The sequence below is a fragment of the Zophobas morio genome, unplaced genomic scaffold, assembly GCF_036711695.1.
Source record: "Zophobas morio isolate AGI-343-1 ecotype UQ-CSIRO unplaced genomic scaffold, CSIRO_AGI_Zmor_V1 ptg000548l, whole genome shotgun sequence".
Lineage (NCBI taxonomy): Eukaryota > Metazoa > Arthropoda > Insecta > Coleoptera > Tenebrionidae > Zophobas > Zophobas morio.
The window spans coordinates 50,603-65,484 of record NW_026972651.1 but is presented as its reverse complement, the minus strand read 5'-3'; the positions used below and the strand labels follow the sequence as shown (position 1 = coordinate 65,484).

The 14,882-nt window shown below is 34.8% G+C and overlaps 2 protein-coding genes and 1 long non-coding RNA gene across 5 annotated transcripts; 1 reads left to right on the top strand and 2 right to left on the bottom strand.

Moving 5' to 3' along the window:
- Positions 1–248: 248 nt before the first annotated feature.
- LOC135121309 (uncharacterized) lies at positions 249–603 on the bottom strand. Its single transcript, XR_010278920.1, has 3 exons — positions 542–603; positions 392–467; positions 249–342 (listed from the first exon to the last, which is right to left on the bottom strand). It is a non-coding gene; the product is annotated as an uncharacterized LOC135121309 (long non-coding RNA).
- A 773-nt stretch (positions 604–1,376) lies between these two features.
- Positions 1,377–4,359, top strand: LOC135121307 (protein AATF-like). 3 transcript variants are annotated; one of them, XM_064045626.1, is made up of 11 exons: positions 1,377–1,448; positions 2,132–2,432; positions 2,485–2,711; positions 2,776–2,840; positions 2,891–3,029; positions 3,084–3,197; positions 3,259–3,362; positions 3,414–3,516; positions 3,573–3,774; positions 3,826–3,934; positions 3,993–4,359. In XM_064045626.1, exons 2-11 carry the CDS (start codon positions 2,249–2,251, stop codon positions 4,096–4,098), a joined length of 1,353 nt encoding a protein of 450 aa, XP_063901696.1. In that variant the 5' UTR covers positions 1,377–1,448; positions 2,132–2,248; the 3' UTR covers positions 4,099–4,359. The 3 variants fall into 3 exon arrangements, with proteins under 3 accessions (XP_063901696.1, XP_063901697.1, XP_063901695.1); XM_064045627.1 differs by lacking the exon at positions 1,377–1,448 and having other exon boundaries at positions 2,069–2,309; positions 2,367–2,432; XM_064045625.1 differs by lacking the exon at positions 1,377–1,448 and having other exon boundaries at positions 2,069–2,432.
- Positions 4,138–5,734, bottom strand: LOC135121314 (uncharacterized). The gene is made up of 6 exons (XM_064045632.1): positions 4,992–5,734; positions 4,872–4,923; positions 4,621–4,812; positions 4,517–4,560; positions 4,321–4,436; positions 4,138–4,256 (listed from the first exon to the last, which is right to left on the bottom strand). Exons 1-6 carry the CDS (start codon positions 5,732–5,734, stop codon positions 4,138–4,140), a joined length of 1,266 nt encoding a protein of 421 aa, XP_063901702.1.
- Between the last annotated feature and the right edge of the window lie 9,148 nt (positions 5,735–14,882).

Here is a 14,882-nt window from a genome sequence, read left to right as displayed (position 1 = left end):
TCATTCTTAATCAAAAAATCTATTTAGTGAAAAACTGCTAGATATATTTAAAAGTAATAATAAAATAACGGTTTAAGCGACATTGTTGGTCCTAGTAAAGTTAACGTGTAGCATTCTGACCAAATATATATTAATAGCTTTTATAAATGTAAGGTTGAATTTGTTATATAGAAAACAGTAACTCCAGAAAAAATACTGTTATTTTATTAGAGAAAAACAAACTATTGTGGTCAAAAGAAAAAGCTAGTGTTTATATGAAGATGCTTTGGCGTTCAAAGTTGCAACTCCAAGAGGTCATAAGATTTTTCTAAAGTAAATGCTCACATTCAAACTCATTAAGAGCTAAGGATAGATAAAATAGAAAAATCAAAAAAAGTAAAACTAGGAGGACCTTAAAGAGAGCATGGAGGTAAGACACAACAGAGATCATAAAATAAGGATGGGGCTAGAACACAACTGAGTCAAATCTGAGCACGGGCGAGAAAAGGACTTATAACTTGGTAACTAAAATGCTAGAGTAGAATATTTTTTAAAGTGGTACCAAGCAGCGGGCGCTTTGTTAAAAAGAAGCTAGAATCCGCCATTATTTAAAATAATTAGCCTACGATATCTGTTAAACTGCAGAAACATAAATATAAGTTATGGACATGTAAAAATGCGTTGGTGGCAACTTAAATTAATCTAGTTAGCGAAAATATAGCTGGGGGACGCATGTCAGATTAGCAATACATCTAGGCTGGGCCCCACTCCTTATGAGCACACCCCATATTAATAAAAATAAAGGTTCATAAAACAACCACACTTCATTGCTCATTTTCCTTACCGTATTGATATCTTTACGAGAATTCAAAAAATTATTTTCATATTTGTTATTTTATTTTTTTCAGTGCTAGCTAAGAGCGTTTTGACTAAATTGACTTGAATGGTACATTAAGGGTAAATGCATGTCCAATCAAAAGTTGGAAAAAATTGAAGATTGCGTACGCGTGCGCCTTAAGTAGCGTACAAAACCATAAAAAAATAACGTTCTTGCTTAAGAGGCTAAAATCTTTCGGGTGTAGTGCGAAGCATTTCAACGAAGAGTTCTATTCCTATTCTTTTTACCATATAATTAAGGCGCTATAGTTGAATCGACAGAACTACGCGAAGTGGGGGTTTAGATCCACCCCGAATAAATTTTTATAATTTATTTTTACCTTGTTTTATTTGTATCAAAGTAAAAAAAATTGGAATCAACTTATTGTTTTCGTGTTTGTTAATTTGACAGCCCGGGAGTACTTGAGAATATATTGTAAAACTAAACGGTTATACAATGTCATAAAAAACTCTAGACTTTAATGTGACATAATATATGTGTTCGAAGAACTAGAGCGCTGTGGAAAATTACCTGGAAATAGTGGACTCTCTAGGAGTACTAAACCAATCTTACAAATAATAAGAGCAACAGGGTAAAAATATAGTTGCAGCGCATGCTTGGGCTGCACTTATATAAGCACATAACAGCACTCGATCCCTCATACTCATCAGTTTAAAAAAAAAAAATTTTTTCCCGTTCTGTTTTTTTTTTTATTGGTTAGATTACTGTGATTAACTTGTTAATGGGTCATTTTTCCGGTAAAAATTTAACTGTTTCTGTTACTTATGTTGGATTTTTATAATTGTTTCTTGATGGCCTTTCGCTAATATTTTTTAGTGTCTGTTACATTTCATGATTTTAATAAATAATTTTTTTAGCAATTATATTTTCTATTTTGTGATGTAATATGGTAATGCGGTTTTGTTACCTATTGATGTAATTTTGTTTGATTTAGAGATATTTTGTACTCTGTTGTTGTCTTTTGTTACCAGACTCGTCACCCGTTTAGCAGTGAAACTGCCAAAGAGCTTAGCTATTTAATTAACAACGTACTTGCTACTTTGTTGTATTTAATCTAAAACAAAATGAAGGCCATATTATTTGTTTTCCCGTACAAAGCAAGAAATAACTCTTTTATGTCAGTCTTCGCCTGCGATATAAACTTACAAACTGGTTCTTTTATAGTATTATGCTGGTAAAGTACCTCTGCATGCACTTCAACGCTTGTACCGTTTTAGCTGCTAACAGTGTTTCCTTTTTTCTTTTTAAAAGAAGTCCATGTCACGAATGCTGGCCGCCACAGTAGCTAAAAGGGAGAATCCACGTGCTTTGACTAACTAAAATTAAAGCCACAACGCTTAACTCGTAGCGTTTTTCTAGTCTTATCCTCATATGAAGCAAAAATTGACTGATCGCTTGGCTGCGCTTAGAAATCCTGCCCCCATTGACGCCGGTATCTATTATCTGACACAGTGTTTGCATGTGAAGGCATATATTGTTTTTCAACTAGAGCTTCTCGCTGACGAAATTCAATATCAAATACATAATTCCTCTGAAGAACTTCCCGATTTAAAAGGTTAACACTCTACAGTATTAGTCTTTAGTTTATAACACTTTAGTTTTTTTAGATTGCGAATTAGAGGTAGGGCCCTTTAAAAGTACCGTTTCACTCAATCTAGCCCTACAAGATGAAACCTATATTGGTAGAAGAGTTGATCGTGAAGCAATCGAAGAAAAGTTTAATTTTGAGGGAGGCAGCCTTAAAGAGTCTATGCCAAAGGCAAACCTATGTTCACCTCTTACTGATAAGAAGGAAAAGCTTAAAGATTCAGCCGAATCTTCTCTTACTTTAAACGTTGAAATTTTTTTTTCGCGACTCAGAACTTTGCGCGTTCACTTGTTAATCAATTTCTCTGTAGAGCGTTGAAAACAGAAATAAATATGATTTGTTTAAGGAAGTATGCGAGATTGCTAAAAAAGACGAGTATTTTTATCTTTGAAATTTGCAAGGTTTAAGTTTACTTTCTGTAACAGCATTCAGATTCATAAGTTCGATGAGAATATTACATTGAAAGGACAGCAAGCAAAGCTGCAAATAAGTTTCTGGGAGTCTTTAATTAAGTTAAGAATTCGTTTGCAACCACTAGCGACACTAGCCCACCAGTTTCCTCAGGTAACTTTTGCTAGTGTGAGTTACTATAGCCGGCCTAATTTTTTAAAAAATTAGGGTGACCTTTACTTAGGTTTAAGGAATTCTGCCCCCGAAGCCATAAATAAACAGCTGGACCTATCCAGAAAAAAACTGACTTCTACCCTTTTAGAACTTTTTATTCTTCAAGATGTATTTTCTTCCACATGTTTATTAATTTCCGTTGACACTGTTTTCCATCTTTTTTTTTTAGTGTATCACGAAACACTTAAGGAAGGAGGAGCAGTCGTTAAGCATTCCAACCTTAAGTGGTGATTTAAAAAATTTTTGGGAACACATTAAAAACATAGACGAAAGGTCGGCCTAGCGCGTTCTTTTTAAGTAGCGCTTCTAATTTAACCATAATAGCGTTTTCGAACATCAGCGCTCTGTTATCGACTCCTGGAGCAGGAAGGCTGCTTTTTCCTCGTCGAAAGCATCTTTGCAGAAGCCCTTGAAAGTATTCAACAAGGTCTTATTATATCGTGGGTGCCCCACACACGGTGACTAAATGCGAGCCACCGGAAGTCTATACACCAACAAGTGGAAACGGTTATGCTTGATAAAGAAAAACTAGTCAAACGGTCTCAAGTTAAGCGGGCTAAGTTTGAAATCTTGGGCGAGGCAGGCGAGGATACTCAAGAAAATGAAAATATCTATGACGATAGTGACTTTTACCACCACCTACTCCGCGAACTGATCAGCAGTAGAACGTCTATAACCGAAGAAGGTAGAGTTATGAAGCTTTAGTCTCGCAAGGAATTCTTTTAACTTCATGTAGAAAACCTCAACGAAATGAGGCGTCGTTGGCTAGAACTTAAAAATCTAAAGACAAGCACAAGTGCCCAGAAGAACGTTGATCGGCGAGCTAGTAAAGGTCGAAAGTTAAGGTGCCTTTTGTAAATTCCACTTCCTGGTTATCTACTGGTGTAAGCCGCATTCGCGTAGGTATGTTGTGCATGAAAAACTAGTGAACTTCATGTTTCCAATCACCAACTACACCACTACAACTGAACTCACGAGACAGTCGCTATTAAAACATCTATTCGAGTGATCAGAAACTCAATAAACAAGAATATTTCAGTGTCGTCGTTTACAAAGATTTTTTTTGTCCTGAGGAGTTTATAGGGCGGGCATCGTAGGTTTGCGGGAGTCGGCTTACTGCTCCAGTTTTTTTCCTGTCCCACTCTCTCGCCCACTGAGCTTGACCATCTTGAGAGGTAAAGTCATGAAGCGCTCTGCAGGAGACACGCGCTAAAACGTGCAGAACACATACCTTCGCTTAGCACTGTTTGTCTTTGAATGCGCGCCTCGTCAATTTTACGCCTCTCTTCTCGCCATTGGAAGTCAGTCTCTCGAGAATTAGCACGGTTTCTTCTTACTTTCTCGCCCCTGGAGAAATAAAAAGATTTTACCGTTTTTTTATTAGTTAAATAAAGTTAACAAATTATAAAAAGCTATAACAAAGTCACCTTTTAAAAAATTTGGGTCTTCCACTGGGCCAGTGTTTTACATCCTAAGAAGGCAAAGTTTAAAAGTTTTGCAGGAATTTCGGGTTGTATCTTAAGGAAGTAACTGGATTTCCCTCTGATTCTTCTTCTAGAAGTTTGCGGTACTGTTTGTTCTGTTCAATGGCCCACTCTTTGTCAGCTTCGACAATCTTTTGCCGCTCTAAAATCTTTAAGTTTTTCAGTCGAATAGACTCTATTTTAGCATCTAGCACATCAGGCTTAAGACATTCTTTAGGGGCCTTAACTATTTCCCTCCCCTAAAGCAATATATATGAATGTTAATATTTTAAATAAACGCGCCGGAACGTAAGCACACTTTATCAGCGATGGCAACTTTTTCTAGAAAATTAATTTTCTTCTGCCCCGTCCTTTATTATAGTATGTTGTTAAAAACGTAATTTATTAAAAAAAATAATAATAAGTTTTATATGTGTACTTGCAAGTGTGGCCATAGGCCTCTGAAGAATCTGAAAATGACCTTTCGCGGGTATAAAGCTGACGGTTACTTTTTGAACGGTTACGTGAAAAAAAGTTTTCAAAATTGTTTATATTCTTCTTGTGTGGAACGCTACTTCTGCTTTCTTGTACTAAGTCCCCTATTTTTACCTCTGAGTCGCTAGAGTCTCTAACAGGTGATAGGCTCAATGTGATCCCTGAGATGTCCGCACAAAGTGTACCAACAACTTCCGAACGATCATCTTTATTTTCTTTATAAAAACATTTACTATTTAACAAAAGGGCTGAGTCAACTGAATTGCAATTCGATGTGTCCTCAGTATCTAAACTAGGCAAAAAATTCCCCGAAGGAAGTGTGTTTGCTTCGGAAACCTTCATTTCCAAAACCTCCTGACTAGAAAAATTATCTTCACCGGTACCGCATAAAGAAACTTCTGTTTTCACATTATCTGCATTCGAAAATATTTCCAATTCGCAAATTGGTGTATCTTCGAGTAAAAACGAGGCTTGTCCAGAGTTAATCTCTAAGGGTAATTCATCATGCTTTACAGGGCTAAGTACTACCCTAGAAGAGAAAGCAGGAAGCTGAGATGAAGCAGGTTCTGTGCTCTTTCCACGTTCAAGACCCGTCTGAAAAGACTCGATATTTTCACCATCCTCTTTAGTGTGAATTTCGAAACACTCACCAGAAACTGCAGCCTGGTTAGATACTTCAGAGACCATAGCCGAGCCTCAACCCTTTTTTATTTAACCTAGCAAAAGAGTTAAAGTATCTGAACAGTTTTCACGTGCATGCACGGGGCCTTTAGCTATTTTTGGTAGTTAGTTTGTAAGGTACTTCTTGTATGTACGGAAACAAATCCTAGAGTACAGAGCGCTTAAATAAACAATTAGATTTTGTTCAACGCGGTCCTAGTGTTGCTTATTAAAAAATGCAGCTGTTGAAAAAGAGAAAAAAACGTACTTAAAGCACTTTGCAGAGGTGTCGTTAAGGCGAGAGACTGTCTAGGTCTTGTATGAAAGACTTCCTGGTGTCCAGCGGAAGTTAGAGGTTTTTTACCCGTTTTTACATAGCAATAACTGAGCTTTAAATAATATAATTAAGTTGCAGAATCCTCAGGTCGTTTATTAAAAGTGTTCTTGCGCGCAAATGCCCATAGCATATGATATCATGCTGTTTTCACCCAGGCGAGTAAAGCACTTGCGTAGACTGTTTTTGTTTAAATTTTTACGTTTTGCGGATTTTCCTCTAGCCTTCTTCAACCACTTCGGGAAAATTTTGAAATAATATACATGCTCTTAGTGCATCATGTGCTATTTATGCCCATTCCACGTATTGATCTGCATGCATCTGTGTCCTTGCATGTGCTCCTCCGCGTGCTCTTCTATACACCGTCATAGATATCCTTCCTCTATAAGACCTTGGTCTCTTTCTTTTGATTTTACTGCCTTTTACTTCAAACTAAACGTTTTCTGTTCTACCTTTGGGAAGTCTTGGATGGTAAGGATAAAGTTAATGAAGACCAACTCTTTAACAAAAAATTGGTTACCAAAAGAAAACCATAACCTGCAATCCAGCAGTTCCCCCAGCTGGAGCTAACTTTAAATTTATACAAAAACTTGCTTGCTCAGTAGCAATGCTGTTCATGGAGGACTTCCAAATTTGATGTTGACGATGTTGCAAGGTACAGAGTCACTAACTGAAGAAACACTAACCTGTAAGTATTAAAAGGTATCAGGAATGCTAAAAGCTAACAGTAGTTTAACGCCTCTTCTAGTGAATATATGGCCTGCACCAATGTTTCATGCAATGAATTGTTGGTGACGATACTTGAAGACCTTTATAGTACCTTGGAAAAGGGGGTTTTTTACTTGCAAGCTGTGTTACCCAAGATTATAGGATATAACGTATCCCAACTTAACACTGTCTAGGGAACGTTACTATACATAATAAACAAGGCAAGAGTGGACAACAAAAAGTTGTCAACAACAGAATAAAAATTACATCGCTTTAATTTCTAGTTTTTTTTTTTTTTTTCCACTAGCATACTACGCCCATTTTTTTAGGGACGCCTAGCGCTAAATCATTAGGCTCCACTTAGGAGGTGGGGCAGGAGTGCAAACCTGTGAATATCACGACTCTTTTGACGAGGATACTGTGGTGGTATGGTCCACTTACAGTGCGTAGTTAAATAAGATAGATTCCGCACAACTGAGAGTAGGTTTAATCTATCAAGATTATATCTAAAATGGTGTATATATAAATTCTATTTAGCCTTAATATCCGAGATTTTTTTGTTCATTTGTTTGTGGCGTCCTTTAAGTCTATATGGACCGCAAAGAAATTTTAGCTTTTTTGACTAGAGGACAAGTTAAGCAATTTGTTTTGTTACACAGGGCCGGACAGGGGTGTTGTCGGTAACTGTCTGTAGGATAGTGTATTGGAAGCTTAACGTCTAGAGTGCTTGTGCATCGTTAAAGAACCCTTAAAGCTCAAAAGAAAATTTTAAATATATATAACTAGCTCGAGCCCCAATTTTCTACCTAGGTGTTAAAAAACCGTTAAAACCACCCACAGGAGAGGTGGACCTAAATACCGGAGACCACCTGAATACCAGCTAGCAATATGCCCGCTGGACCTCTTCGACCGCCTGCTCCCATCAACTTTATTGTTGGAAATTTACACTTTAGATATACTAAAAAAAAAAAGTTTATAGGTTCCCAGGCATGGTTTGCGCTAGTCCCCACTTCCTAGAGATTGTTATATTACGAGTTAAATTCTTTCCTTTTAGTTTAACAAGATAATTTCATATGTATCCTCAAATTATGAGGGATTGCGATGGCTTTAATACTTTGTTTTTGGTAACATTTTATCTAATTTGGGAGTAAAAATTATTAGTCGCGGAATCTATATCTTTACAACAAAAACTTTGTGGAATTTAAAATTTTTCTATTTAATTATAACTAAAAATCATTCCATTTCATATAAACTACGAGTTGCTATACGCAAAAGAGGTTACATGGGGTTGTGCTCGGATGATAAAGCGTGGTAGATAGCAATAGTGAAGACTGGAGGGTATCTTAAGGGGTAGCTTTACTAAAAACACTGAGTACGCTGCGGTGGCAAAGGATTAGGTTCATGTGGAATAATAACGGCTTTTGGTTCTATGAGCGGGCATAGCTTTCGAGGAATAGAGCATCAGAATTTACGGATTTACTATCCCCATATGAAATTGGGTTAAAAAGAAGCTGATGAGCTGTATTTAATTTCAAAAATTATTTTTAATTTCCTTGAAAATAACCAAAATTAGTTTTAATATTAATTGCATTTAGTACAGACTATGCAGCCCTTAAATCTTATGTTTTTCGGTCATATAATAAGTAAACGTTAACGTTTTTTGTTTTAGTAATTCTTTTATTTCTCTATCTTTCCTTGTTCTTTAAGATTTTTTAAGACTTTTATATACTTTTTATGTTACTTTACCAGCATTATGTTACATAAGTTATTAAATTTATACGAAAACGAAACTGTATTGCTAAGGTTCAAGAGTGCATACTGGACGCGCTTCGATTATCCTTATGACCTAAATGGAGATCTTGTTTTATGTTTTAATAAAAAAAAAAAGATGCATGACTTTAAACGACCGGTAATAAGCGGGTTTTAACTTTCTCAGCTCTGTTAAAAATAGTAAAGAGTTTATTGTTTTGCCATCAAAACTCACTTAGTTTCTCTTTAATTTGTTAAATTTAAACACTTTACCTCCGAATCAACTTTAGCCTTTTGTTACATAATCAAATTTAAATTTGTTTTCAGTTTTTGTTTTTCTAGTTCATCATTTTTAGTATGTTATATATATCGTTCGGCTTTTTTTTAATTTTTATTAATATTACGATATTTGGAAGGAACAGGTATACTAAAAAAAACTCTGACCAACTAGGAAATGACTGAGACAAATTAATCTAAAATAAATAAACAAAATATACAAAAAATGGTTTTTTATTAAAATAACCTAAGTGACTAAGGTTACCTTCTGAAGATTTAAATGACGTTTGACTTTGGGGCTCAGAATTACTATTAATATTTATGCCCTACTACAAGGAAAAAAGAGGGCATGTCAACAGTATAAATTATTTAAGGAACTGCGAAAGAGTGCTGTCATCTAGCATGTGCTCATAGCCTTACATTTATTTACTCGGAATAATTTTTAGCTGTGACGAACGCATTTTCTGAGTCGTTCATAACTATATTTGCGTTCTGATATGATTTTGTTACCTTGCTTATAACATAGTGCGTTTCGCTTGGATCTTCTTTATGATCCTTTTTCTTTTACTGTTTTCAGTTTTCCAAGTTCTGTTGCTATTTTAAACTCTTGGTTATAAGTTTTGTTCTCGCCTGTGCACAGCTTTTACTTGTTGCGCCTTAGCTCCAAACCTCTTTGAAGATCCTTAGTTGTGTCTTTTGTTTCTCCATACTTGCAATAAACTCTTCTTAGTCTCAACTTTTTTGTTTCTATTATATTATCTCTTTAGCTCTAAAGAGTTCAATTGTGGGCATCTACTATCTTTAGAGGACCTTACGATCCTCAGGTTATAATATAGAGTTGGTTCGAAACGTATTAAAACATGTTTTCTGTTAACTTTGAAAAATTTCTTAAACAACTTTATACGTATCAGGCCCCTATTAAAATTAAACCTTTAGGTAATAGTACTACACGGTAATGCAGAGAAAAATAAAATAAACTATTGTCTTACCAAGATCGGTAAGAAATATAAAATTCTTACCATGGCACTTAGATATAGCGATTACTAATAAAAGAGTGAAAGTATTTTTATAGCTTTGTAAATGTATAAATATGCTGTGGTTATTATAGTGACCCTTAAAATTCATTTGCTCTTACATTTGTTTTCTTTACTGCTCATTTACATGATCTATTTGAAAATACCTGGTAGGCTTCGGTGACTGGATCCCACTACTAATACAGATTCCATTCACTTTAAGAAAACCAAATGTTTATTAGCTGGCCATACTATCGCTAATACTTATTAGTCAGTAGTAGGGTAGTAGGGTAGTTCTATTGCATTTTATTAAATTTTAAAGCTAACCAATGCAAATTAATGTAAATCTCGCAATTTGTTAGTGAAAAAAATGATTTCGCCCCATGTGGACGTCACCACTAGCATTTGGTGACGAACTCAAGCTCAAGGTATCCTTTTTATTAATTTGTTTAAACATATTTTTTCACTAATTGAATTTTTATAACCTTATATTAGGCTTCTCCCTATCCTCTATTTTCATATTTAGCGTGCAGTACTTTTATAACTCACATTTCTAAATTTTCAGTAACGCTTTGGGTTTTTAGTGTTTGCAAAAGCTCCTTAGCAATTTTTTTCTTTAATGTATAGTTTTAGGTCAATGGCACATCTTTTGGTAATTCTATTCTGTTACGGTTAATTAAAAAACCACATAATTGGTACATGATTGGTACATATTTGCTTGTGTCACGCACCTATTACCTCAACTCTGTTTTTGCTTCTTTCCTGCCTCCTTCTTCCACACCATTAACGTAGGTGCTATGGTGAATATATGTTAAACTACGCGTGCCGAAGGCAAAAATTAACACTTTGGTGAGCACCGCTATTCCCTTTTTTGTGCATTGTAGACCTACGATTCTAGAGCTAACTACATAAAGGTCATTTTATACTTAACTTTTTAGGGTAGTACAATTTATGAACCAACTTAACTTAATTTTTTATCTATTTACTAAATAACTCCGAACGGTAAAATGCTCCCGCTTATTTTACTGCGCACAAAGCGACCATCAACATATACATAATGAGAAATCTCAAAGTTTTAACATTAAATCCTCTTTTAAATTATGAATAAAGCATTGACAACCATTGTGTTCTCTTACGTTAAACTTGGTAATAGCCATATTTTCAAAAAAAAAAAAAAAAAAAATAAGAACCTATAATAAAAGGATTTTTGTATTACTTTGACTAGATTGCAACTAGTTTACAACTTGTATTGGTGTTCGACTATTGGGGCCTGATGGTACTAAGGGGGCATGTGATACTAGAAATTTAAGAGGTGTTCAGTAATCACGAATACTTCTCAATTCAAGGTTATTCACAATAACTATTAAATAATATATTCACTATTCCTTAGCTCATGTTCCTATCTCCCACGTAAGAGTACAGTAGAAGCCTTTATATCAGCATATGTCCTTAAGTGATACCACTATTACAACTTGGAAGTAAGCCGAATACCAACTTTAAATCCAATATTAACAAAGAGGAAGTTTTCCTGCACTTCTATCTCCAAGTTGAGTGGATGACCTTTTTCATGATTTGCTATATAGTCATAATATTGTTTCGTTATGTTCTTTCCGTTTAGTTCCGTTTTATTGCCACCTCTCTCCTTTTAATATATATTTTATTTAAACATAACAAAGCAGTGTTTTTTAAAGGGTTATTTAAATAAGTTTTATTAAATTTTGATAATTAAATCACCAACAATAATATAATATAAGTATTTTTAAATATATATTACGAATTAAAAGCAACTTGAGAGGGAGGAAAATCTATTGAAAAATTCTCATAAGGCATCAGCGACCCCCTATGAGCAAGAATTTTGGTCAAAGTAGTTAGCCCCTCGCCCGCTCCCTTTACCAACTGATTTCGTAATGGTGACGTCTAAAATGTCTTTAAAAAAGTTAATAGGGATGACAATACGCATTGAGCTTTATTATAAGCTTTGATGATCTGCTTTGAGCTCATTATTATTTCTCTAATAACCATTTTTATATTAACTATTTGTATTATAAAATTTTTAAGGTCCAAATATTTTCTTGAAAAAATAACACTTATCACCGTAGAACTGACTCATTTTGAAAAGTTTGACGAGATTAAGACAACTGCAGCCCCTAATATGATACTCAGTGTCCCTGGAAGGCCTAATAAAGTTCAATGTTATCACCCTTCCACCTTGCACTGATTAGGTGAAGTTGAACGTGCTGAATAAAAAGAAAATAAAGGAACTTGTTTTGCGTGCGCGGAAGGCCCAATTAATCTGGAAAAATTCAAGTTTTCTTGTTCGCAAAAAACTTAAAAACATCATCCCCACATATTTTGTGGAACATCAGGACGATATAGTTCCTGTTTTCGTTAGAGATTCTGGTAAACTAAACTTTGTGCTGGCGTAAGTCTGTTTTATTTTTATGCTTAAGTTATGTAGTTAAAAGTTAATTTTCTTTAACTAAAACTGGGGGGAATTTTTTATCGTGCGCCGGTGAAGAAGACAAAGTTAAGCGCACGAGAGAAAGTGAGCAGCGAGAGCAAGTTAATTAGATAGCTCTCTGTATACATGATTTTGGAGAGCTTAAGAATTAACAAATTAGCTTTCCAAAATCAAAATAGTGCTTCTACCAAGTAAAAATTTAATACACATAAGATAAAGCAAATCTGACTTGTGAAAAGCTACGTTGGATTATTAAATATGGAGAAAAATATTTATTATCTGGAAGACGTCAAGGCCAAGATTAGCTTTTTTTATACAAACACGCACGAGTAGAGTAAGTTTTTAGTTTTAACTTAATATACTAACTTTTTCCGATTATTATGAGTATTACCTTTACTATTTTTTATATATAAAAAAACATTTGCAGTCCTTGAAGGCTATTTATAACCTTTTTTAATAATATACATGAAAATTCGCAAAGTATAAAGTTATAAAAACAAGTAACTTGTAAGGTGCACTAACGGGCTTATACAAAGGCGACTAACTTAACTTTTTCAAATAGTTATAAATTATTTTTTCTTTTTAAGTTATTATAAATTAAATAAAGTTCTCGCGATAGTCACTTCACTCAGCCTCTCTTTGTATTTAATGATTCTATAACGTTGTAATATAATTCCCAACTATAAGTTGACTTGCTCCAGCATAAACTTTGTGCTCTATAATAAAGTTATCAGTTTATATATTAAAAAAAAGTAAAACAAAAAAATGTTGTACTTTTTTTTAAAAGACCTTTCAGTTGAGGTTAATAAAGCTTCGTAGATCTACTCAAAGTTTATTTTATATCGTCAAACTAATTTTTCTCTTTTTTTCCTGTATGATGATTGTTGGTGTTGTGCTTTTTATGAGGGAAAAAAAAGGCAAAGTAAATTAAGGTGAATAGATTAAAGATTAAAAAAAACCACAGCGAAAACTTCATTACTTTTAATTCCAAACATAAACTTTATACGAAAATATTGTTTGCCAGAGCTTTGATCATTATAAATGCTATAAGTATCGCTAGATATACAAGAGAATACCATAAGATGCCTAACTTATTTTTTTCAAAAAAACATTAAATTAACATAAATTTATTTATTTATGAGTAAGTTTTTTTTATAATAATAATAAAGACAATTGCGAGATAGATTTATGCCTGTGGGCGTACTTGGAGTATTTGCTCCCTACAATTATCCTTGTCATAACTTTTTTAACCACATAATCTCCGAGATATTTGCTGGAAATGCCAATGTTATAAAAGTTTCCGAGTACACATCTTGGAGCTCCAACTTTTACTTAAAAAAAATTAATTCAAAGCGCTTTAAAGACCGTCCGCCACTCATCTGATCTTGCTCAATTAATAACTGGGTTCGAAGATGCTGGAAAAACTCTTGTAGAATCGGGTCTTGATAAATTATATTCACGAAATCAAGTAGTGTAGGAAAGTTGGTTGCCCAAAGAGGAGCTTAAAACTTAATTCCAATAATTTTAGAATTGGGGTTTGAAAAGATCCGTTAGTTATCTGCAAGGATGTACAACTTTAAAATGTTAAGCAAATTTCTCTGAGAAGTGTTTTTCAAAACAGCGGACAAAACTGTATAGGAGTGGAATGCATGCTTATTAAAGTGGATTTGGCTGAACAGTTTATTAAGGAGGTACGCAGGCTTAGTGAATTCTATATCAAATTTAATTATAGTCCACGGGTGTTCTTCATTCATAACATTAAAAATCGGTTTTTCATAATAACTTCATATGAAAGTTGTAGACATTTCAATTTTATGCTAAAAATTTGTTTCTTTTTATGGTAATTTTATTTATTTATTTATTATTTTTAAGTTTAGATTGTTCCGATCTTTAAAAACTTAAACAAGGTAGCCCCCTCAGCAAAAATCCCAATTCTTTAGATTTGGGGCCATATGCGCACCTTCCCAGATTTCGCATGTTGCCGAAATGTTAAAGGAAAGCTGCGGCCAAGAAAGTCAGACTTATATGCAGAGGTAGCACTGGACTGTTTTTCCAGCCAACCCCCATTGCGAGCGTCACTCCCTCCACATGCGTATAGGGAGGGAAGAAACTTTTCAGGTTAGTTATGGTCGTGGCTACTTGGAAAACCGAGAAGAAACTTGTGGAAAAAGTAAATGACCGCCCCTACGGGCTCGGATCGGATGCCCTCTCGAACGACGGACGTGCCTTGAGAATCGCGGAGGATATTGTGGCCAAAATGGCCAATATTAATGACTTTGGTTCGAACTACATGAGCCAGTTGTTACCGTTTGGGGGCGTCAAGTGCTCGTGTTTCGAGAGACTCGGAGCGCCAGAAGGACTTCGAGAGTGTTGGTACGCTAAAGCGCTTATAGAGGACACCTGCAAGGATCTAGCGGGTATCCAGTTGCCAACACATGCCTTATATTTTATATTCTCTAGGAATATCACGTGTACCTGGGCCTTTTTGCTATCCCACTAGCAGCAAAGCCTATGAAATCTCAATAGATCTTGTGAAAGGGGTAGCCTACCAAACTTCATGAAGCCAACAACCCGTTGCTTTAGGGCATCTACTAAAACTTTATTGGCTCATTATAAAAAAAATTAATAATAAAG